This window comes from Epinephelus lanceolatus, chromosome 5 (assembly GCF_041903045.1).
Source record: "Epinephelus lanceolatus isolate andai-2023 chromosome 5, ASM4190304v1, whole genome shotgun sequence".
NCBI lineage: Eukaryota > Metazoa > Chordata > Actinopteri > Perciformes > Serranidae > Epinephelus > Epinephelus lanceolatus.
Genome location: NC_135738.1, coordinates 27,808,806 through 27,833,187, shown reverse-complemented (window position 1 = coordinate 27,833,187; position 24,382 = coordinate 27,808,806). Strand labels below are relative to the sequence as shown.

Here is a 24,382-nt window from a genome sequence, read left to right as displayed (position 1 = left end):
TATTGGAAAACAGTAAGCAAATGTACCGTCTTCCAGTTTTCAGTCCAGGCAAATGAGGATTGTCAAGAATCTTCATTCCTCATACAATGTGGCCACTGTCACGATCTGTCAGTATGTTAGACCTAATGGTTGTGCATTTTTGTGTTTCTTTATAGCACAGTGACCAGGAAGCGTCAGAACACAATCCTGGTAAAGGTGCCTGGCCCTGAGGAGAGTCAGGAAGAACAGGAAAGTGGCTCAGAAGCCAGTGACACTGTTTCTAATGGTGGCCATTCCAGCGGTGTGCAAAATGGCCCAAATGTCACACTCATCACACTCAATTCAGAAGGTACGACTTCACGCTGCTAATTTAGACACAGAAACAAACATATGTATGCTATTGCTCTCGTTCTCTTGTCGTCATTGAGTAGAAATGCATATTTTGGCTTTACTGACAAATATTAACGATGAGGTCATTTTTTTAAGGACTAAGGATTCAGCACATTTGTGAGCAGTCTCTGCATTTACTTTGAAGCCTCACATTGTGGTAAATCCTGATTAGTGCCATCATAGGTTGATCAGCAGCAAGAAAAACGACACTTTTACTGGTGTCAAAATCATATTTTTTAACCTTAGGCCATAGTCCTCCACTCAGGCAAACGAAATACAAGTCTCAAACTTCCAAATGATAAATGGTTTCATTTATGTCTTGCTTTTATTCAAAGCACTTTACAATTTTCCTGACACATATGAACTCACACACATGGCAGTGAGTGTGTGGCAGTGAACTACCATGCAAGGTGCCAGTCAGACCATCAGGGTTTGTGGTTCAGTGTCTTGCCCACGGACACTCTGTGATTAGCTGACGACAGGCTCTATCTACTGTATTGTTAAGAATAGACTTATTCGACGTGGCGAACGTGACCCTTTCAGATGGTCTCCATATTGAATGGAAAACAAAATATGCTGATGTGTCATGATCATGTCCCTGTGGTTTTGTCACAGACTGTCCTGATTAATACTCTGACTGGTCATTCATGTTTTCAGTAGCTTTGCTCGGTGCCTCTTGCCGAGCCAGAGAACAAACAGTTCAAACAGTACGAAATGTGCAAGCCCTAAATGAAGTCCACATTGTTGTTGCTGTGTTGCTATTGGCTGTGATTGTTGGTTTAGTTATTTTTCAGACTTGGAAGTTCTTGGTTATCTTCAAAGGCAAACTATTATTCATTTATTTGCAGCTGTAGGTTACTGTGATAAAACTGTTAGTCAGCATGAGCTTCATGGTACCATGTGGTGTTCAGGCCAGTGTGTCTTGGGCTGTGTTTGTGTGTTTGTACGGTGGATTTAACAGCTAACATATGCTTCGAGCAAACAGCCAAACCACATATTCTGCTTTTTAATAACTTTGATAATATGTTTTGTCCACAGTTCACCCACTCTCATTTACTGCCACATGGGTGTGCTATTGTATTACATGAAGTATCTCAGTGGCTCTCTACCAGTGTAGTATTTGACAACCTGTGACTCAACACAAATACATGTCGTAGTGTATATATATGCTGCTTTTCTTCAGTAAAGGAAAGCAAGGTAGAATTTACATACTGCCTGGCCTTTCAATATTAACAGACCACAGGTTTGCTGCAAGAGAGCTGTGTAACCATGTTTAAATAGCTGTTCCTTCTTGTATTCCCTTCAGATGATTATCCAGCAGGCACCTGGCTGGGAGATGAGAACAACCCAGAGATGCGAGTTCGTTGCCCAGTGTCTCCAGCTGACATGCTCCATATCACCACAAACTGCCGCACAGCAGAGAAAATGGCACTGACGCTGCTGGACTACCTGTTTCATCGAGAGGTCCAGGCCATGTCAAACCTCTCTGGCCAGGGAATACACGGCAAGAAACAGCTGGACCCACTCATGATCTATGGCATTCGCTGTGAGTCCTCTTGCAATGACATTATAACCATCTGGTATTGACAGTTGTATCAGTTTCATACCACCTGCTTTCCTTTGTGATAGATTTCTTACAGTCAAGCTCACCAGATGTGGACTGTGGCTATGAGCCTGCTATTGGCTTGTGATTTAGCACCCCCACTGTTTTGACGAATAAGGCATGCCTGCTTTGTTGATTCGGTGAATTGCTGTAAAGATCAACGATAAATAAAACAACTTTCTAACGCACCTCGGAAAAGCCCAGACTACATCTTGCAGGACTGTCATGCCCAACGTTCATCCTTTTGCCCTGACCCTGACTGATCCTTTCCACTTCAACCGAGCTTATGTGATATTGGCGTAATAATGTCCTGCAAGAGCCTCATGCGACTAGCAAATCGTCTCTGGTTTTTAATGGGGTCAGCAAGCTCCTCCAGAACTTAAGTATAGGCCGGCTTCACCTTCAGGGCAATGATTATCAAATTGTTTGCCTTTTTTATCAGCCAAAGCTGAATCACACAGTTGACATATGTTTGATACTGTTTTTGTTTTTTTTTTGGCGTTCTTTTGCAGAGAATTTTAATGACTGTATGTGCTTGCCTCCCAACGTGCAAATATTCGACCAAAACAAGTTTCCCCCCGAAACTATTTTGCAAGAGCACTTGTGCTGCATCCTGGGCTTAGCGCCACCCAACACAACTGTGATTCGTTTAAAACAATACAAACAAGCCAGAGTATTTTTGTCTTGTAACAGAATGTGCTTTTTGACATTTCTTTAGCACTGACAGCACTGAGGAAATAGATCTGGCTACCAGAGACTAGATTTCTGACAAAGTGGAGGTAAACTTGGTTGTAAACGAGCAAGTTTACAAAAAAGAGCATCTTTTTATGTACCATTTATTTATCGGCAAAATGGCCCACTAATAACTGCTAAGGCCGTTTTTAGTACCCATTATTTATCTCATGATTATTACATGATTTCTGCGTAGTTTTATCTATACTAACTAGTGCAGTGTCCAGTCCAAACATGAAAGTGGCGATTGCTTGCCGTATGGCGGTGATCGAGATTTGCTCATCCAAACAACCTCACTCTTGACACTGCACTTCTTTGGGTTCGGAGAAACGTTTATATATGAATAATATTAAAAAATGTCCCTATTCTAAGTGATTGTGCCCTAAGAAAACGTACATAAGGCACCCAAAGGACCTAAAAAAAATGCAGCTCAGTGCATTATTATTCATGAAACTATCCAGCATTTTATTGGAAGTGATGTGAAAATGTTAAATAAATTCAACTACATTGTTCTCACAATACCTTAACAGTTACTTTTTCTTTTACTACTGCCAATACTAACATTCCAAGTTTGAGAAAGGGTGAAAAGTTGAGCTAGACAGAGTTTGCCTGGGGCCCCCACATCATCAAATGGCTCCTGGAAAAAAAACCCCTCAAGATCACGGCTTCTCATGGTCAGAAACATCAGTGAAATAAACTCAGCAGATGCGTCAATTTCCGAATAGGCGTATTAGTCGCTTGCTTTAACATAACCACAGCGGTTATAAAGTAGAGCGTGGATTTAAATGCCAAAGATACTTTGTCATCGGTAACATTATGTGTGTCTTACATAAGTCTGGCAAAGAAAAACACCCAAGCCATGGCTAGTCACGGTCAGAAACACAGGTGAGAAATGCTCAGCAACACATGCTAGGCTATCCACAGAGCCCCGAAGCCCCACACTCACTGCTGCACAGGGCGCTGTATACTTGTTTATTCAAAGTTTTTTAATATTCAATGTGTCGTGTGTCCAAAGTGCACCAAATTTGACACTACACGTCTTTGCGTCCCCAGCAATACACCTACCAAGTCTGAGGCAGATGGGATGAATGGCTCTCGAGATCCCTGAGTGTCACCCACACACACTTATATACATACAGGCAGAGATTCCTTGCTTTATACTTAGATAAATCTCACTCAGTCTGGGTTTTAATCCGTGCCCCCTTACAGCAATAAATGAACTCTCTGAGACCTTCCCACATTTCATCTTCGTTTCATTACGAAGCGGCACCGAATTGAACACAGAAATAGACTGCAGTCTGTATTCCCAAGGCGAGATACAACAACATGCATTCATCATTGCACACACGCATTAATGTGCAACACATTTTATAACATACCAGACTGTAAATGACAAGCACATGTCTGGTAAGAAAGTTCCTAATGGAGTCACCCTCAATTCAGTGAACTCTTTGATTCCTGATGAGGCACAGTCAGGACTATGAAGGTAGACAGATGGATATTTATGAGGGTCCTGTGGCTATATACTCTATTAATATGGTTCATATTGCAGTGTAAAGAGGGGCTCTGTTAACTTAAGCCTCTCCTTGTGAGTGCAGCTTGTGCCCCCTGCAGGAGGTTTTAGTAAGTATCCCCCATGGCACACCTGTATTTCCTCTCAGCAGTGTGGGTGTGTGTAGTTACATGCAGATTCGGCCTGACATAGAGGTATGCAGAAGCTGGAGCATGGCCAGGTGACTTTTGGGTGACTCATGCTGCCTGCGTTAAAAAAAAAAGGAAAAGGAATGAAGGAGCAAGTGCCCTGCCTGCCTGTACAGGACCCATCAGGTGTGAAAGGGCTGCCATACACTGCTATGCCACTATCCGCAGATGCCCCTCAGCTCCCCCACTTGTCTCATTCTAAGCCCTCAGGCTGTGGCTTCGTTGTTAATTTATGTAGAAATGAGCTGTCAAGCGGCTCACCCTCTTCTAAACAGTTCATAACACTGAGGCAGACAGCCACTAAATACAGCTGCGCCCCCCTCACACCTGCTCATATCTCTGTGGAGGAAGAGACGGGGGACAGTCACGGGCCTGTGTTACCACTTCTTGTCAGAGGGTAAGTGGAGCGGAAGTAAACAGAATCAGGACAAGTGTTTACTTCTATTTTCATAAACGTGCACATTGATTGCAGATGAAGTGGCCCCATCACAAACACCTTGTCCTGTAGTCAATCAGACAGGTTAATTATGTCCACCATTTAAGTGTTCTACAGCAGCAATCTGTTTTCTTTTGCTGTTACAGTTGGTGTTAAATCTCCCTCGCTTTTTGCATGCCTCAGGTATTTATGCAAAGACTGTATGCAGGCTTTAGGACTGCATGCTGACATTGTTATGAGTTTTGGATAAAGTGTACCGATAAGCCTGCTATACACATATTTTATACCAACATCAAACCTTCAGATTTCAGTTTAAAACACCTACAGGATGTGAAGCTGACATCGCCAGCCTGTTATATTCTTGCAAGTGAATTATCCTGGCTGCTATGTCTTATATTGCTGCTGATATTGCCTTCGAATTTATGTAGGTGATGGCAAGGACCACTTGCTAGTTTCCTCCACTAAAGCTCAGGCAAAAGCTTTAGCTTCCAACACTACTGGACCAGATAGGAGGAGGCAAATTACTGGAGGGAGCAACAGAACATTTGGAAACAGAAAAGAAAATCGCCTCGGGATGAATCAGTTTTGAGATACGATTCACCCTTTCACAACCAACTCAATAATATTTGATTATTTATACAGTGTGTGATGACCTTTGACCTCTCTGTGTCCCCCACAGGCCACTTGTTCCACAAATTTGGCATCACCGAGTCAGACTGGTACCGCATTAAGCAAAGCATTGATTCAAAATGTCGCACCGCCTGGAGGCGCAAGCAGCGTGGCCAGAGCCTGGCTGTCAAGAGCTTCTCCAAACGCACACCTCGCAGTACATCCACGGGTAAAGTACAGATTATTATGAGGGGGCTGTTGAACATCTGTGCATCACGACCATGGCACATGCTTTGTAGGATGTTGTCTCGTTTGTGTGTGTGTGTGTGTGTGTTGTTTACGTGTAGAGACATTGCTGAACACAGTAACTCAAGATAAATACATAACAGCGACTTTGTGTTTACACCCCACGCACCCCTGAGGGTGAGGGCTGGAGTTAAATGCTTGTCCATTTTGCTGCACTAATATGCATAGCCAGAAGACAAGACAGTGATACAATGAAAGAGAGACACAGCAACAGTGTCAGGGAGACAGAGAAAGGAATTTTGAATCCATAAAGAATATGATGTGTAGTTCTCAAAACTTAGGTGACCTCTGTTTTTCAATGGTACTTGTAAGAACATTTACATTTAGTTATTTACTGTGCATCACTCTCCACAAACATATCTGAAAAATTTAACAGAGAACAGACTGGCCAGGAAGTATGGCAAACTAATATGACAAAAACAATATATATATTATGATTGGAGTAAATTCCAAAAAAATCACATCTAAGTCAACCATTTCAGCCTGTGAATCTTTGTGTTTAAGAAATCCAAGTAGTGTAGAACCTTTTTGACACCTTTCTTGTGAAATGCTTTGGGAGTGAGCACATTAACATTTATCTCTACGGCCTGAGAAAACTAAAACCTACCTGGCTCCACTCTCATAAGTCTCTATCAGCTGATAACGTTGCTATGTTTCCGCGGTTGTTTTTTAATCAAACAAGGTGCAAAGTTATGAGAATCAGCCGCAGACATGGAACAAGAGACATCTGCTGCTTGTTCTTTCGCAGGCCAGTGACACCACCACTGGTTTTCAGTTTGGATTGGTCTCATTTGGACAGCATTTTACATTAGTTAGCGCTTAGTTATGCGACTAATTCAAATAAACACTTGGATCTTTGAATTTGAACTGGTGCTCAAACCAATTTGAAAGCAATATCATCTTGATAGTGAAAGCTTTCTTAGTGTTTCCCACTGGTCTGAAATATACATAGGGTGGTAGCTGACGAAAAAAGTCTAATACATGTGACAAACAACATATACGTGTGACCTTTAACACAATATCGTGATTTATTGAATATTTCTATTAGTTTCATATGTATTGCATCATTATGCTCTTGTCTAATCACACGTAGGGCTTATCTTTATCATCTCTCTGTCTCTGTCTGTCTGCTCGTGTGTGTTTGTGTGTCTGCTCATCTCTCTTGCTCTGTTTTTAGACACACTGACAAATAAGTGGGATAAAGAAGGTTATGTAATTTAAAAAAAGAACAAAAAACATCACAAACCGCAGCGATACTAGGCTATGTCTTATAAGTATTGTGGATGAGCAGATTTAGCATTTTGTTTTTGCATTTGTGTTTTCTTGTCTGTTTTGCTCGCAGAGGAAACAGACCAGATGCCAAAACTATTGCTACAGATTGCGAACCGGTGTTGTGTGTGTTGTGCTGGAGACTGTTTACCCATCGATATGTGTTTCCCCCTAATTAAATCTGAGTAACCATGGAAGGGGGACGCTATGGGAAGCATCATTTTTACAGGATGAAAACATTATTAGATGGGAGAAGGGATTTTGACACAACATTGGCACTTCAGGGTGCTTCTGCCTCGGCCGCAGTAGCAGAGCAAACAGGTGTGGGAGGGGCAGAGAGAGGAGACTTTGGTGGCCGTTAATATACCTGGGTGGTCTGGCCAAGTAAAGTATGTGTGAGTTATTCAGTTGGTCAGTTCTGAAATGACCAGTGACCTCCCAAGTCTTGTAAGCAGGGTTAGCGGCTAACGAGGCAGACTTGCCGGCAGTGTATCAGAGCAGAGAACACTTGCTTATTTTTTCTCCATTTAAAAAAAATATATTCTTGCCGATTTTTGTAATCATTCAAATTTGGCTGGGTGTTTAATAAACCATTTTTATTTGGTGTGACAATCATATTTATTTTTGCTTTGCCCAGACTCTCAAGTTCCCCCTTTCTCTCTCAGTGCCTGTTTTATTACTTTCATGCAAGAAAACGACTGTACGCAAATACTCCACAAACACAGTCACACACAGTAAACTCATAGAAGCATTATTTCATCGCCTATATCAAAGCTATTTTAGGACCTGAACTCAAATGCAGATACAGTGTGTATTGCTGCAGATGGTTGTAATCTGCACACAATGCGTGCTGTCCTTCCCTCCCTGTGAGCCGTCACCTCTCACCTCTGACCAGGGAAAAGAGAGACTGCAGGGGAAACCCAAATATCCTGTGAGCACACACTAGGGGTGGATTGCCAGGCCCTTCCTCTTTAGGCCACACACACCCCCAGAGTGTACAACACAAATACTAGTTCAGAACGTACATGCACAAACATGCAAAGACACACACCAAACAATCATTCCTCCCCTAATCAGATTACATGTTAATGGACCGGAAAGAGGTAATTCTTCTGCTTTTAAAACCATTATTTATCAGTGAACCAGCATGGAGAGCTCAGAGCAAAACTGTAGTTTTCACAAGCCACCTGGCTCTTGCTTCCTCATCTGGCAAACAAAAGTACTGAGGATTATTTACATACATAGAGTACATAACAGTAATAACGAAAGATGGGATACAGGCATACGTTTCAAAGCAGCATGACACAAAACAGAACATTTGAGGTGAAAGTGATACGCGCTGTATGTTTTATATCGTTTAAAGCTGCATTCCTTTCTTTATGCTCAGAAAAAAAGTGGTCAGACTGCCTTTCTCTGCGCCGTTAATGTCTGTTACAGGAAATGACCTCACATTTTTTCAGTCCTCATTTCTCCCAAATGGTCTTTTTATTGCTGCACAGTTTGATGTCTGATATGAGAAGGTGTGATTTTTGTTTATTTTGTGGCCTTTAGTGCAGACTCCACTGTTGCTATGTGCTCTGCTATCTTTGATTACTGACGTGGTCTCGATATCAAGGGGTTGGTTTGGAGCTGTGGCGGGTGATGTGTCAGGTCCACACAAGGGTTTCTGACTACTGCTGTGATGGCGGGTGTTTAGACTGAGGCCTGGAGTTTGTGTTTGGCTGCTTGACCCAGAGTGTGTTTGGATGGCTAGCTGGAGAGTCCTTGTTGTGTATTAAGGCGTTTGATAAAGTATAAACACGGCATCATCCAGCAGATGGTCTGAAAATCTGCCAGTTTTTTTTTTTTTTAATAAGAGGTTACTCAGGCCCTCTGCATGATGTGTGGGTGTGTGTCAGTTTATGTGTCTTAGAGACGTCATCCTTATTTCCTATGTGTGAATCATTTGCACTGTATTCCTGACCACCGCACACATGAGCACACCACTGACCATACTGCTTGTCCTCTTATACAGAGGGAGGCATGGCAGAAGAAACGGCTCACATTGAGACCGCCACCCAGCAGACCTTGCACTACACACTGGCCAATCAACAAGTCCAGTTTCACCGTATTGGCGAGGATGGACAAGTTCAGGTGGTGAGTGTCGCACGTTTCAACCCTCAATCTTTTTCTGAATCCATGGGCAAGTATTTTTATGTATGGGCAAAGTACACAACAAAGCATTCTCTGACAGCGAAGTTCTTCAGACGGTAAGCAACACTGGGTACCTGCTTGGATCCACAGGTCCTCACCGCGCTCCTCATATGAATAGACATCTAAACGCCAGGTGCACTGTGTGAAAACAGCCTTTGTGCACTCCTTGCTGTTACAACTGTGTTTTCTTCGCAGCTTATCTTAAAACTAAACGTAAAATTACCTGATGCCTCCAGTCTTACGCAGATGCTCTGCCATTATGTCCATTTTAGAAAACACTTACATAATTCAGGGAACTCAAAAACAGCAAGAATCAGACTCAAAACTTCAATTGAACTCTCTCACATTTGAACTGTCAGCGGGCAGGTGTGTGCATGAGACAAGCATGACCGTGACAGGTTCACCGGGCTGCACCTGGTTGACGCTCCACCTGTCAGATTTCCCGCCTCTCCCTACCTGCCTGCTCACCTCTCACTGAAAATGAATTACTATCAATTGCTTCGCGTCTGAAAAGACCTTAAGAGTACGAGACTTCATTCTCTTTTCTCACACAATATTTATCAGATGTATATCGTACAATTAGCCTCCTTTTTGTTCCTCGCTGCTGCCGTATGAGGTTCCCATAGCAGGGTTTGTAGTGCAGAGGGACAGATCAGTCCACCCACCACAGTGACACATACAGCAGAAAAATAGTGCAGCTTATGTCAATGAAGGCGTTACCCAATGCGTAGGGACTGAATGACCTTGTACAGCTGCTACGGCCAAAGGTCACAGTCAGGCCCACTACAGCGTCATGGGTGGGCTGACAAGGAGGAAGTGACTGGACCTCTCATATCTTGTCTTCTGTGGGCCCTGAAATCACCCCAAATAGCTACTTTTAACAAGTAAGGAGCCGCTTGATTAAACTCTGTGGCCTGATGAAGGTCTTACAGAAATCCAAGTTTTGAAGTACACTGTGGAGTTGATCAAATGGATTAAATCCCCTGTATTAGTTCAAGGTTTATCATTGAGGCTACAGTTATTAATTGAGTGAGAGCAGCTTTGGCCCAGTCTTGTTTACATGTTGTAACAGCCGGTGACAGATAAACACAAGCTGTGAGACAGTGTTTGTTATGAGGGGTTTTGCATGAGGAAATTAATACAATGTTCTCTTGTAAGTGCTACAAGTACATGTGTGTGAGTTGCAAAGTCAGCGCTACCAACTGACTGATGTGATTATGCTACATGAGCATTAGAGGTAATTTTCACTGTGCTGCGAGGCTCCACCTCCTCTCATTGGTGCACCCACCGTATGTAATGACAGCGCTACAAAGCTACCTCATAATTTACAGTGTTTGAGTATTTCTGTTGTTAATAGGTTGCTACGTGATGCATGGGTCTGGACACACTGATGATAGGTGGCTCGCCTGAGAAAACGAACAGGCATAAAAGATGGAGGGCGGACAGGCAGGAAGTGAAGTTAGGGAGAAGGTGGAAGAGTGGGAGAGGACGATTCTCAGGAGCTCAGTGTGCAGTTATTACCCTCCCAACGCTCTGCGGAGTATTAAAGGGTGCAGCTGAGCCTGAAATTTATGAGCGCTGCTAATACAGCAGAGGAAATCAAGTATACTTAGCGGCTGTGATTCAGTGCTGTGACAGTCGTCTGATAATTACTAAACAAAATTTGTTGCCAGATTACACGTACCACACAAGGGCTGCCTGTTAATGATTTTTAATTACATTCTGTACATGGCAGCTAAAATAAAGCTCAAAGGATTGAGTCACTGTGTTTCAAGTTTGTCTTAAAACAGTGTTCATATGCCCATATACACACTGAAACAGGTTTTGCTTGCTGTAATCATTCCTCCAGTTGATACGAGCCATCGAGCGATACATTCCTATCCCTTCCTTCTGTGATTTCAATGTAACTGATTTTTTTTTTGTTACTGTTCTTCCACTGCAGCTCAAGAAGGAAATGCTGTCAGTGGAAAAACAAAGAAGACTAAAAAGCCTCACTGTTGGAATGAATCCAGTTGATTTGTTTAATTCAGACTACTGAAGCCTCACATAAGCCTTTGAATGCATTTTTGCACAAAATGAGGACTGTGGATTTTGATCCCCATCCCTTGTATCAGATGTGCTTTAGCTTTTCTTGATTTCTTGATCACGTTCATGTAATTGCTCCAGCTCAAGCTGGTTCTCATCCTTCGTCTGTGTCTCCCAGATTCCACAGGGTCAGCTGCACATCGCCCAGGTGCCACAAGGAGAGGAGGTGCAGATCACACAGGACAGCGAGGCAAGTGTGTTAGTGTGTGTTTTTGTGAGAATGAGAAAGGGAAAAGAGAAACAATCAGCCACTCCCTGTTTTTGAGTCATTCTTCCTGGTATATTGAATTTCTTAGCAATGTCATTGGTCAGGAGAATTTGTCTCCAGACAGTAAATAACTATTACAGTGAACTCATGCTTGAGAAAGAAGTGGCTGACTGGGAAGGAAAATAATGTTGTCTACTTTTGTGTGGGAATGTCAGTATGTTGTGTTGGTAACATGGTTTTTAATTTGGTCCACTTCGGGCTAGCTGATGACTTGCAGTATTTGACTGGCTATTTGAAATAATCGTGGTAACCCATGATCACCCTCAGACATATGGCAGTTTCATGACCTTACAGACACAAAGACACATTATTTTTATTTATTTAGTGAAGAGTGGACTATTTATTAAGCTGTTTTTTTTAGAACAGTCAACAATCACACAAATAGTGGTAGAAGTAAAGAGATAAGTCTATTATACATTATTTGGGTCAATAATGAGAACTGTTGTCCAGCGCATTACTTTACAAAGCTACATTTCCCTTTTGATGAGGCTCTCTGTCATGTTGAAAGCTCGCCAAGTGTTTCTTCAGAAAATTAGGGTTGATCCTCCTTCAGCTCAGTGGAAGAAAAATTAATCTAATTTTTAGCTACACCCATTTTCCAATGATTGATCAAATTCGTGATTGCACAACTCACATTTTGGAGACTAGGTTACTTCTAAGAGAAAAGGAAGAGCCATGTAACGGAGCAAGCTGTTATTTTTCACCTGTCAAATAAGTTTAAGAGTCATTAAACATGTGTCTTCAGAGCCCTGTGTGTTTGTGTTTGCCCGTGCAAATAGCCATCCCAGTGAAGCTTAATGCACCCGAGTAATACCTGACAACATTTTAGTCATTAGTGAGTTTTAGCAAAAGCAGATGTTCTGTAATGTTTATATATCCGCCTGCTTTTGCATGGGGTTATGGCTTTTGTTTCCTAATAATGCCCAGATGTCTCATGTCCCCCCACCAGACATGCACTCTGCATGCACACACAGCGTTTGCCTGCCAGTTAAAATCAAAATCTAACTCCAAACCACACTGACTGCTGAAGAGGAATTTCCACATCAGCATCATTGTCGATGATTTTTTCGAGGATGTGGAAGAGAGATTTATTTCAAGGCGCCAGTCTATGTACACACATACACATCTAATCACATACTGTATATGATATTTGCCACGCATGCATGACAGCTTGAAATTTATGCAAAAGCAATTGACACCTTGACCAAGTGTTTTTCTCATTTCCTGTTCAGTTGTGCTAAAGGACACTCAGAGGAAGAAATGCACGATTGAGTGAGAGAGACGGAGTGAATTGGAGGCAGAAAAGCTCTAAAGCCTTTCCTGCTCTTTGTGGCTGAGCCCAGATTTTTTTCTTCCCCTCCCCTTCCTATTCCATGATATTGTTTGTTTTTTGGAGTTCAAAGCTTAGCAACAAAATCCCACTTCTCCCAACTGCCACTCAGAGAATATGTTTTCATTAGGAACGGGCCCCTTTCATCAAAGACACTGGTTTTAGCGTGCTTGAAAAGGAAATGAGCTGTTTGAGAGATTACACCGCTCTCTGGCCATATGGCAGCTCAGACAGCATTTGATATATATACATGAAATACAATTAGCAGGAGAAAACAACTGAACCTTGAGGGCTGGCTAAATATGGCTTATATGATGTCCTCTCTTATGTGGTCTTGTAAACATCACTGTGGGTGTTCAGAGACTTTACGATGGTCATTGTATCTCGATGAGACTGCGATGGGCTTGCGCCTTTGCAAATGGCTTTCGTTTCTGTTTTTGTTTACAAGAGCCTTGATGTAGCCAGAAATGACACAATTGTTGACAGATATACAAGGACATTGCCTCCACCGCTTACTCTTATGTCATCGTGCATAAAAACTCCTCAGTTCTGATACTTAACAGATATTGTTGCTATCATGCTGTCACTCCTCATTGATCACCAGAGTTCAGTTTAGCATTATGCAATGGCTTGAATCACGCAGGTTAATAAATGGGCAAGATGTATCGTTTTAATGGCTTCATGTTTGCTGGTTATAACAGCTTAATAAGTGTGTGTGTAAAATATGGCATCAGGCTTTTGACATAACATGTCACTTCTATATTTCAGGGAAATCTCCAGATCCACCAGGTGCATGTTGGTCAGGATGGACAGGTAAGAACTAAATGGGAATAAGCTCATTAAGCCACGCTGTAGATGATAAACCATATATTTGCGTCACTGCTTAAAAAACAAAAGCTGGATAACAGTCATGGTGGATATGCTGGGTTTTGTGTTAAGCTTTAAGATAAGATGAGATCGGTTAAGATAAGATAATTTTATTGTCTCAAAGGAAATTTGTCTTCTGCATGACATGCAATATGTTACAAGACATACCACAGGACAAACAATATACAGTGAACAGCAAGTTATCACATGACTTAGACAGCATGTTTTAGTTTAGTTTTGTCAAAGGTGTTTTGGAGGGATGCAAGTTCTGTCATCCCAGTCACTTTCATTCCTAGTTTTACCAATTTGCACCATACCATGATGCCAAGCCGTATCTAATAATATATCTACCAAGCACTGCATTGATCTCTGTACCTACACCAAACAATCTCAGTCTTTATGCAGTGGTCCTCATCAGATCTTTCACAAGTGATCCATGTGTCTGATGACCCTGTACCAACAGGGCTGTCTGAGCAGGCTCTTTGTTCTTCTGATTCATTGCCCTTTCCCAACCAAAACTCTCTATCAATGACATTAGGCTGGTTCTATCTCAAAAATGTAACATGAGACACAAAATGGCTGTTACGTGTTAATGTTTTACAAAACCCAAAACCAGTGAAGTTGGCACGTTATGTAAATCGTAGATAAAAACAGAATACAATGATTTGCAAATCCTTTTCAACTTATATTCAATTGAATACACTGCAAAGACAAGATGTTTAATGTTCAAACTGAGAAACTTTATTTTTTTTTTGCAAATAATCATTAACTTAGAATTTAAAGGCAGCAACACATTGCAAAAAAGTTGGCACAGGGGCCTTTTTACCACTGTGTTACATCGCCTTTCCTTTTAACGACACTCAGTAAACGTTTGGGAACTGAGGAGACCAATTTTTGAAGCTTTTCAGGTGGAACTCTTTCCCATTCTTGCTTGATGTACAGCTTAAGTTGTTCAACAGTCCGGGGTCTCCGTTGTCGTATTTTACGCTTCATAATGCGACACATATTCTCAATGGGAGACAGGTCTGGACTACAGGCAGGCCAGTCTAGTACCCGCACTCTTTTACTATGGAGCCATGCTGTTGTAACACGTGCAGAATGTGGCTTGGCATTGTCTTGCTGAAATAAGCAGGGGCGTCCATGAAAAAGACGTTGCTTGGATGGCAACATATGTTGCTCCAAAACCTGTATGTACCTTTCAGCATTAATGGTGCCTTCACATATGTGTAAGTTGCCCATGCCTTGGGCACTAATACACCCCCATACCATCACAGATGCTGGCTTTTGAACTTTGCGCCTATAACAGTCCGGATGGTTCTTTTCCTCTTTGGTCCGGAGGACACGAAGTCCACAGTTTCCAAAAACAATTTGAAATGTGGACTCGTCAGACCACAGAACACTTTTCCACTTTGCATCAGTCCATCTTAGATGAGCTCGGGCCCAGCAAAGCCGGCGGCGTTTCTGGGTGCTGTTGATGAATGGCTTTCGCTTTGCATTGTAGAGTTTTAACTTGCACTTGCAGATGTAGCGACGAACTGTAGTTACTGACAGTGGTTTTCTGAAGTGTTCCTGAGCCCATGTGGTGATGTCCTTTACACACTGATGTCGGTTTTTGATGCAGTACCACCTGAGGGATCGAAGGTCACGGGCATTCAGTGTTGGTTTTCGGCCTTGTCGCTTACGTGCAGTGATTTCTCCAGATTCTCTGAACCTTTTGACGATATTACGGACCGTAGATGATGAAATCCCTAAATTTCTTGCAATAGCTCGTTGAGGAATGTTGTTCTTAAACTGTTCGACAATCAGCTCACACATTTGTTCACTAAGTGGTGACCCTCGCCCCATCCTTGTTTGTGAATGACTGAGCATTTCAGGGAAGCTGCTTTTATACCCAATCATGGCACCCACCTGTTCCCAATTAGCCCGTTCACCTGTGGGATGTTCCAAATAAGTGTTTGATGAGCATTCCTCAACTTTCTCAGTCTTTTTTGCCACTTGTGCCAGCTTTTTTGAAACATGTTGCAGGCATCAAATTCCAAATGAGCTAATATTTGCAAAAAATTACAAAGTTTACCTGTTCGAACATTAAGTAACTTGTCTTTGCAGTGTATTCAATTGAATATAGGTTGAAAAGGATTTGCAAATCATTGTATTCTGTTTTTATCTACGATTTACATAACGTGCCAACTTCACTGGTTTTGGGTTTTGTAGTATCAGGATCTGAATTATCTCACTGAACTGCAGTGATACTTTATTTTTGCTTCTCTTCATGCATTACAACCTTAAATGTTGGTTCTGAAAAAACACCCCATGCACCTTACTTTTTTTTTTGCTGGATCTGTTTGCGCAGTGATTGCACAGCAGCTCCTTAGCATTTTAGCCATGTTTTCAGTGTTTTTCCATGTGACTGCACCTGGCAGATGCTGAATATTTGCGTTTTTGACGTTCAGGATAGTGAACCATGGTGACTTCTGTGTATGGTGATGTCACATTCATACCCTTTATTGCGCGATTGCGGCAAGTGTGACAATCCTGATGTGTGTGTGTGTGTGTTAGGAATATTTTGCTGAAAATTTTATAGGGGGGGACGATGCAGCATTCATGATGGCCACATTTACCTGGCAAACAAACAGTACACCTTTGCCTATCTTCCCCTTTACTTTGAGGACGTCTAGATAAGACTCATAGAAAGAGAAAGATGGTGAAAGTATACACAGAACGAATCAAACTGTTTGGATACTTGTGTTGCACTATAAGAAATATAAGCTATCTGTTTAGTAAGTTCTTTGGGGTTTTCTTGTAAACAAACAAAAGTTTACATTCAATGTTTATCATTAAAACGCATTGTGTGTATGGTTGAGCTCTGACAAATGTGTTGAATGTATTTCCTCCTCATAAAACATTTACAATGCAGATTTTTGTGTGTTAAATCTAGCATTGTTTACATCCATGTTTACTAGCTTTGCTTTGCTGCATATCTTGGCGTTACCGTCACCTGTAGATCAGTGGAATAGTGTGAAAACATTGGCAAGGATCTGCACTGCATCACTCGTGTTTGTCCTCAGGCACACACACACACACACACAGAATGAACAAACCAGGGACTCACACTTAGAAAAACAGATTCATTGCGCTACTGGAGGTCTGAAACTCTGCAGGGAACCTTCAACTAAAAATGTATTCATTCTGATTTCGGGAGTCACCGACCACCCTAGTTTTGCTCATGATAATGTAGTCAGTTAAAGCTTTATCCATGTGCGCTGGAGAGCACTCACCTAAAATGATCCAACTCCTGGTTGTCATCCAGTCTTCATCTTTATTCAAAATACAGCATCTTGTAACAGCTCAGCATATTTAAAACATGATCTTTCAGCACTTTCAGACTGTAATGAATTCAGGTAAATGGTAAATTTACTTCCACCTTTCTTTTGACCACTCAAAGTGCTAAAGTGCTTTTCCACTATATATCAAGTTCACCCATTCACACACACATTTATACACAGGTGGCCATGAACCTACCATACAAGGTGCCACCTGCTACTCAGGGTACCACTCACACGCACTCACACACTGGTGGCACAGCCATCAGGAACATCTTGCCGAAGGATACTTCGACATGTGAACTGGAGGAGCTGATCGAACCACCGATCTTCTGATTAGTGGACACTCCGCTCTACCTCCTGAGCCACAGCTTCCCAGTGTGTATAATAACATAATATATCCATGGTAACTTCCTTTTTTTGGCATTCAAAAACATCCCAATCTACCATACAGTTGGATATCATGATGATGATATACTAATTAGAAACATATACACAGCCCTAGCAACACACAGTCAGATGTCTTTTGTCTTCCTGCCAGTGTGTATGTCTTTGTCCATCCCGCTCCCCTCCTCCATCTCTGTCTTGGATGTTTTGGACCGAGGGCCCTTCCTGTTTCTCTGTTCTTTTCTCTGAGATCCAAGCGAGTGTGGATCAAAGCAGAGCTGGCCCGTGTATGACCATTGCAGGGCACATAAGGACGCCTGCAGACCAACACGTAATTTCACATTCATGATTTCATCATGTTTGTCTAGCAGCAAGGCTTTAGGGAAGGAAGTTGTTTCTCACGCTGCCCATCTGGTGGTTAAACTGTTTTGTGTTATACTGTCAGGACAGGTGTTTTTATGTAACAGCCAACGGAGGTTTTGTCCTTCTAAAAGTTGAATGGAGGCTATATATTTTCACTCTTGTGGTCATTACAGGAAAATTACACATTATTATTATTTTTTTAAGGCAATGAATTCCACACGACCCCCGAAGAGAAGAAGCTACACTGTGATTACATTATTTTTGCGTTATGCCCTAAAACAATTGTGGTCTTTGCATTAATTGGGCCACTAAATGTTAATGGATAAGCCTGTGATCAAACAGACAAAAGCCCTGCTTGACCCCCCCCCACACACACACTGTGCCGTGCGACCCCTTGTTATAGTCATGGTTCCCACAGTCATGAAATTCCTGGAAAAGTTATTTAATGAGAAAAACTGTTTTCCAGGCCTGGAAAAAGGTTTGGAATTAACAGAATGTTTCGTAAAACCTTTAAAAATATTTCGTTTTGGCTGTTTTTTTTTGTTTAATATGTTCAGGAAAATCCCCAAACATATCTAATGTCGCACAAAATATGTTAAACCATTGAAATGTTAATGGTATCACATGATACATACAGACTAGATCGGCATTGGGTCATCACCACACCCCCTTTTGGGGGAAAGAAACACACTGTCACATAGAGAGAAACTGGAAAATGCCAAAAAGCTGTTGTGTGGTTAATCAGTGATTGCACACCTAGATTCGAGGCACATAAGATGCATTAATATTCACTGTCAGTGCAGTGTGGTAAATGACGCTGGTGACAGTCACTACTCATCAAGCAGCAACCCCCCAGGGCTGAAAAATGAAGCCAACATGGAAGTGCCAAAAACTGCTGTTCTTTAAATGGCCGCTTGAGGCTGGCTTTCTGAAGCCAGGCGAACCTCAGAGACCCCCCCCCCCCCCCCCATATTAAACTGCCTAACTTTACAGCAGAAATTGATATGTCTATAGCCTAGTACAAAAGATGGTTTTGGTCTCTGTAGCTAATTTCAGCATTTTTGACAACTGTACAAGCGGAACAGTTTATAAAACTGACCTGTGTACATTTTATTAAGGCTTAAAGATATGCTTATTTAAGAGCAGGCAGCTTTGAGTACCAAAAAACAAGATGGCGATGGCTGGAATGCAGAAGTCGAGGCTTCAAAACTGGAGCTATGTCCATTATTTTTACAGTCTGTGTTACTGATTGATAGCTTATAGCTGTTAAGTCTATTGGCATATGCAGCTGACAGGATGGTCTAATGAAAATGTACCAGGGAAGTCAGCAGGCACGAGCAATTGTTTATTTGCAAATTCTTTGGAAGTGTGTGTTTAATAATGTACGGCTGTATCGCTATGTTGGCCTACCTTGCCATTGTCGAAACAGACCATTAAATAATTGTCACCGTGATGCCTTTCCATAGTTGTAAAATTCTCCCTCATAGTATTATAAACCACTGTGCAGCATTTTGGCATCAGATAAGCTTGAAAACTCATGGAACTATTTCTCAGACCAGTTGTATTTAATCGTCTCATCGGTACCTTTAACGACAGGCCTCCACCAACGTAGCAGCTTGAGTTTGAAAACCCAGTAAGACCACATTACTGCTAACTTCCAAGGTTTGTAGTAAAAATAGTCAAAAATAGAATCTGCAGTCTTAAATTCAGACTTTCTGAGTTATATTTGCCACTTTGTTGGCTCAGTCACATGCACTCTACTCATAATTCAGAAATTTCTGGCATGAACTGAAGTCAGAATAAGACGAAGGAGATTTTTCCATCAATATTATGCCAATGAAGAGACTTAAGAGGCTTAAGAGTGTAATACAAGTAACAGCCTATTTGTTCACTCAGTAAAGTAATGCTTTACTTTGTTTGAATGCAGTGTGTAATAATGTAATTACAGTATCATTAATTACCTGGGAATTACTGGATATCCAGCCATGCACTTGGAAACTAAGACCGTAATCATCCTTTCTATCTAATATGTCAGAATTTGGGGTGAAGGAGTTGTCACATGCCACCCACCACCTGGAAACATGAGCTTTCCACTGCTCGGGTCTATATTTTATAGTCTGATTAAGATTTAAATCATCCAGTTCGCTCATTGGTTAAAAGCATCATTAGCTATCTGTGTGTGCTCACATTGATGATGTGTGAATGCATCTGCTTTCTATGAGGTTTTTTTTGTTGTTGTTTGTATTGTTTTATTGGCTGTTTAGCTCTGTGTGTGTTTTCAATTCATTGAGGTAGTCACCACACATCCCCACGCTGCTTCTCTCTCACACACTCATAAACGCACACGCCTTCTCGTGTCCTCGAATGACCCGCTTGCTGAGCCTGACAGCAGCATTCCTCTGTCTCCCTCTCTCTCTCTCTCTCTAGGATCTTGGAAGTTTGGGCCAAAATTTGGTTTAGATTTTGCACCACGACACACATGTCTAGCAGCTATTCACAATGGTTCACAGAGTACACGAACAGCTTTATCACGTTTAGCCGTTCTGTCGGGTACAGGGAAGACTGTTTGAATGAAACTGCAGTGTGGGATATGCACAGGCTTTAGTTTCCTGCAGACACCAAAGGATGCGAGAACAAAAAGCTGCACAAAGGCCACGATTCCCTTGGCAGTGTCTGGGAGCCTAGTCCAATAAAAAGCTCTTTTATTTTCCCCTTCTTTTTAGCTCATACTTTGATTGGGTCTGTAAAATGATATGAGTGCATGGCCAAAACAAACACACAGTGACTTATTCCTTAAACTTCATGATGCAGGTCAAGCTTTTCACACACACATGCAGTTAGGGAAGGGAATCTCCAGGCACCTCATAATTTGATTCGATTACGATTTAGAGGGCAATGATTCAACAACAACAAAAAATTAGCGACTATACAAATTTCTGATTTCTATATGATTTATTTTTCTCACCATGTGAGTATTTGATACTTTCAGAACATAGCATACTGTATTTGTTGAGATCAATAATTAAATAAACAAGATGAACTTACCTGCATACCATGTGGCTCTTGTGCAGGTCTCTTTTCCCTTCAACCTTAAAGCCAAAAGCTTCCATAACCAAGTTTTTAAACCAGTCGGATTGTATCCATCTGCGGTTGCTCATGGTAACCCATTGTGGAATATTTTTGCCGGCATAGTGCCCAGTGTTTGCAAACTGTAATATTTCACCCACAATTCACATACTGTTAAAACATACATGGTTTCTAGTCTTTTGATTTTAAAAGTTAATTGCAGTATTTAAAGGGGCAATAAGCAGAAATTCATCATTTCTAGATTGAAGGAATTAAAAAATCACTATGTGAAGAACTAGAGGTGTAATTTCATCTGGAGTATAGCATGACGTCACACACCCTCTCTCTGTGTTGATCTCCAGCCCCTTGTTTCCAAGCCGGTCTGGCTGCGCATTCATGTACGTTCATGTGAATCGCTGCCTCCTCCCTCCTCTCGGAGCCCTTGGCCCTCCCTCCCTATAAAAGGCTACAGCCAGTGAGCAATGGCAGCGCGTATTTTTGAAGCGAAATGGCGGAGATTGGAACGAAACGTTCACTTGAAGACGACCTGGGGCCTGTATCACGAAGCAGGATTAATGTCTTAGCGAGGTAACTTCAGGGTTAACCCTGGGTTTTCGGTCTCACAAAGCCGGTTCAGTTCTTATCGGGGTAGATCACCATGGTAACTTACTATGAACGGCTATCCTGCTCCGGAGCAGGGTAAGTTCAGGGTTGATTCTGATCCTATAAAAAGCACCACCCACCGGCCAATCAGCTGTTCGGAAAAAAATGACTCCGCTGACAGAAATGCAGCCCAGACATGACGGAAAGTTTAATTAATTTGATTGATTTTGATTTGAAAGTTTATTTTGAACATTAAAAAAAGAAAAGAAAGCAACAACAACAGACAATGAAAAGATTGTTCAAAAAGGAGTGGAAAGAAGTTGAAATTTCATCCCACCCCTTCATAAGAAAGAAACTGATCATTTGCGGACACTTAATAGCGCCATTAATTAGTGCCAACATTTTGTTTTGTTGGAGGAAATGAACCCTGTTAAAGATAATGGGCCTAACTGACAGCTTTGCTGCTGGAAATGTGGAAAGTAGCCTATCATGTCTACACTTAATGGTGTTTGAGGGATTTTCCTTTTTGTTTTTTAAAGAGGGAGACTAGGTATATTTTTGCGCAGCTGTTAATTTCTAACACAGCTCAATATCAGGATGATTGTATTTAGACTATCAGTTTGGTGTTGATATGATTTAATTGTGACGTCAGCTTTAAGCTTTATTGTAGCATATATAATGTTATGACAAAGAAGACCAATTTATCAGACGCAATGATGTTAGACAATAATTGTAATACACGCAATTCATCTGCGCAGCATTGATTTCATGGGATTCAAGGGTGTGATCAGTGTCAGATGTACAGGTACAGGTACTGTAGCTACTTGAACCAGTGATGAGTAATTTAACCTACACATAATTTTATTTGCTACATTGTTTTGTCTTGATTTTTCCCTCTCTCCTCCTCTATTTCTTCTTTCCTGACCCGTTTTTTTTTTTTTTTTTCGTCTCTATTATGTGATTTCATTGATGTTTTGACAGGGGAATTTCTTTGATAAGCTTTTAGTGGCTTCTAACCTCTCCGGCACTTTTCTTTTTTTAATCTTGTAAATTTTATACTGTCTGTTTTTAACATTATGTGCAAATAAACTAATCTAAACTAAAACTAAACATTATTCATCCCGTTATGCGTTGCCACGCATGTTTCCTCCTCCTGCAGCTGCCACGGTGTTGGCCTTTTCTCTAATGTTGCTTTTCTCCTCCTCATATTTTAGTAGAATTAATCTCTGATCCTCACTATAAATACTTTTTTTCCCTCACACATGGCGCTCTGTGAGGACATTCAGTGACGCTGCGCTTCTCTCATGATTGTGATTGGTCCGCTGCGTGCGCGTTCACGGCTCTTGATAAAGCAACCCTGGGTTGAGTTACCGAGTTGATATCCAGCGTCGTGATACCGATTATCCTGATTGCCATTGTTAGGGTTAGTCAACCCAGGATAGGTCTGGGTAACCCAGGAAAGGTTGATCTCACTTCGTGATACAGGCCCCAGGATCCGACATTACCTCTAAAGAAACAACGGTCGTTGGCGAAGAAGTTGTCAGATAAAGAAAGGGACAGAACCTGGATTAACATTGGCCTTGCATTTCTAAGGTGGAGAGCACTGCCAGAGCTAAAGGGACTACAATTTGACTCAGATTTAGCTCTTCTTCTCCTGGACAGGTAACGTTAAGTAACAACATAAAGTCAATTGTCTGTTTTAATTAGTGTTACAGTAACGTTAGGCACATGTCGCTATGTCGATTCAATTAAATTTAATGTTACAATCGTAGCATGGGTTAACGTCTGGAGCTTGAATTATTAGCGGCTCGGTCCCAGCAATGGGTCAGGTGTTACGGTTGTGTTAGGTGAGTAGCCCGGCAGCCCAGCTAACATTTGCAGTTAGCATTGCAAAATGTAGCCAGGCTAAAACATCGCTCTCACTCACAGAGAAGAGTAGGAACGTTAGCGTTAGCTCCCAGTGTTGGCACTAACCGGGATCCGGCGATGGCTCTAGCCGTGTCGGCTGCCACCGGCTACTGGAGTAACTTACAGCTATGGAGCGCTTCTACCAGCTCTTCTAGTCACTGAGCCTCGCCTCCATCTCAGCAAATATATTAAATTTATTACAGGTACCATCATCATTGAAGTAGGCAGGGGAATAGCTAAACACAGCAGAGACAGAGAGAGAGTGAAAGACATGGCTAACTGCTAAACTAAGTTTAGACGAGGCGAGTGGGGGGTGGGGGGGGTGGAGAGCAGAGGTAGAGGGAGGTGTGGCTCATGACACACTTCGTTTTGGTCTACAGGCAGTGCACAACAGCAAACCTAGTGGTGAAACGATTTCGCTTTTTGCCCCTTTAATTAATTAATTCATATGAAATCATAGTACAGACTCTTGCCTGTATAGCAATAAAAAAATAAAGGGGAGGTGGCATGCTCTTGTTTTAATGTATTAAGTGGTGGAGAGCAGCTTCACTGGTGCAACTTCAGCTACGGGGAAAGCCAAGATGCTGGGCAGGCCAGACAAAGGCGTTTTTGAGGTGAAACAAACTGAGGAGAGAGTTATTTTGCTCTTTACGGAGGTGTTTCTAAGTTGTTTATTACTGCAATGTGTGTTGGACAATTAGCTGTGAATAAGCTAAGCAAATTAAAGATGACCTGATTTCCAAAAGGCAAAATGTTAATGATGACACATTTCTTCACTATCTTCTTTTACACATTCAAAATAACAAAATCACCTGAAGCGAAATTCTGGGCACCCTGCATAATCAATACTTAGTAGCACCCCCTTTGGCAAGTACCACAGCCTCTAAATGCTTTTGGTATTTCAGTTCTTCTTTGGGGGATTTTCACCCATTCTTCCTTGCAAAAGTCTTCTAGCTCTGTAAGATTC

The 24,382-nt window shown here is 41.7% G+C and overlaps 1 protein-coding gene across 1 annotated transcript in view; it reads left to right on the top strand.

Moving 5' to 3' along the window:
- Positions 1–24,382, top strand: part of banp (BTG3 associated nuclear protein) — a 52,035-nt gene that overhangs the window by 3,802 nt on the left and 23,851 nt on the right. Inside the window, exons 6-11 of the mRNA XM_033635394.2 lie at positions 156–328; positions 1,676–1,915; positions 5,521–5,679; positions 9,040–9,161; positions 11,422–11,493; positions 13,670–13,714. Coding sequence (XP_033491285.1) covers positions 156–328; positions 1,676–1,915; positions 5,521–5,679; positions 9,040–9,161; positions 11,422–11,493; positions 13,670–13,714 — 811 coding nt within the window. The remainder of the gene's footprint in view (positions 1–155; positions 329–1,675; positions 1,916–5,520; positions 5,680–9,039; positions 9,162–11,421; positions 11,494–13,669; positions 13,715–24,382) is intronic.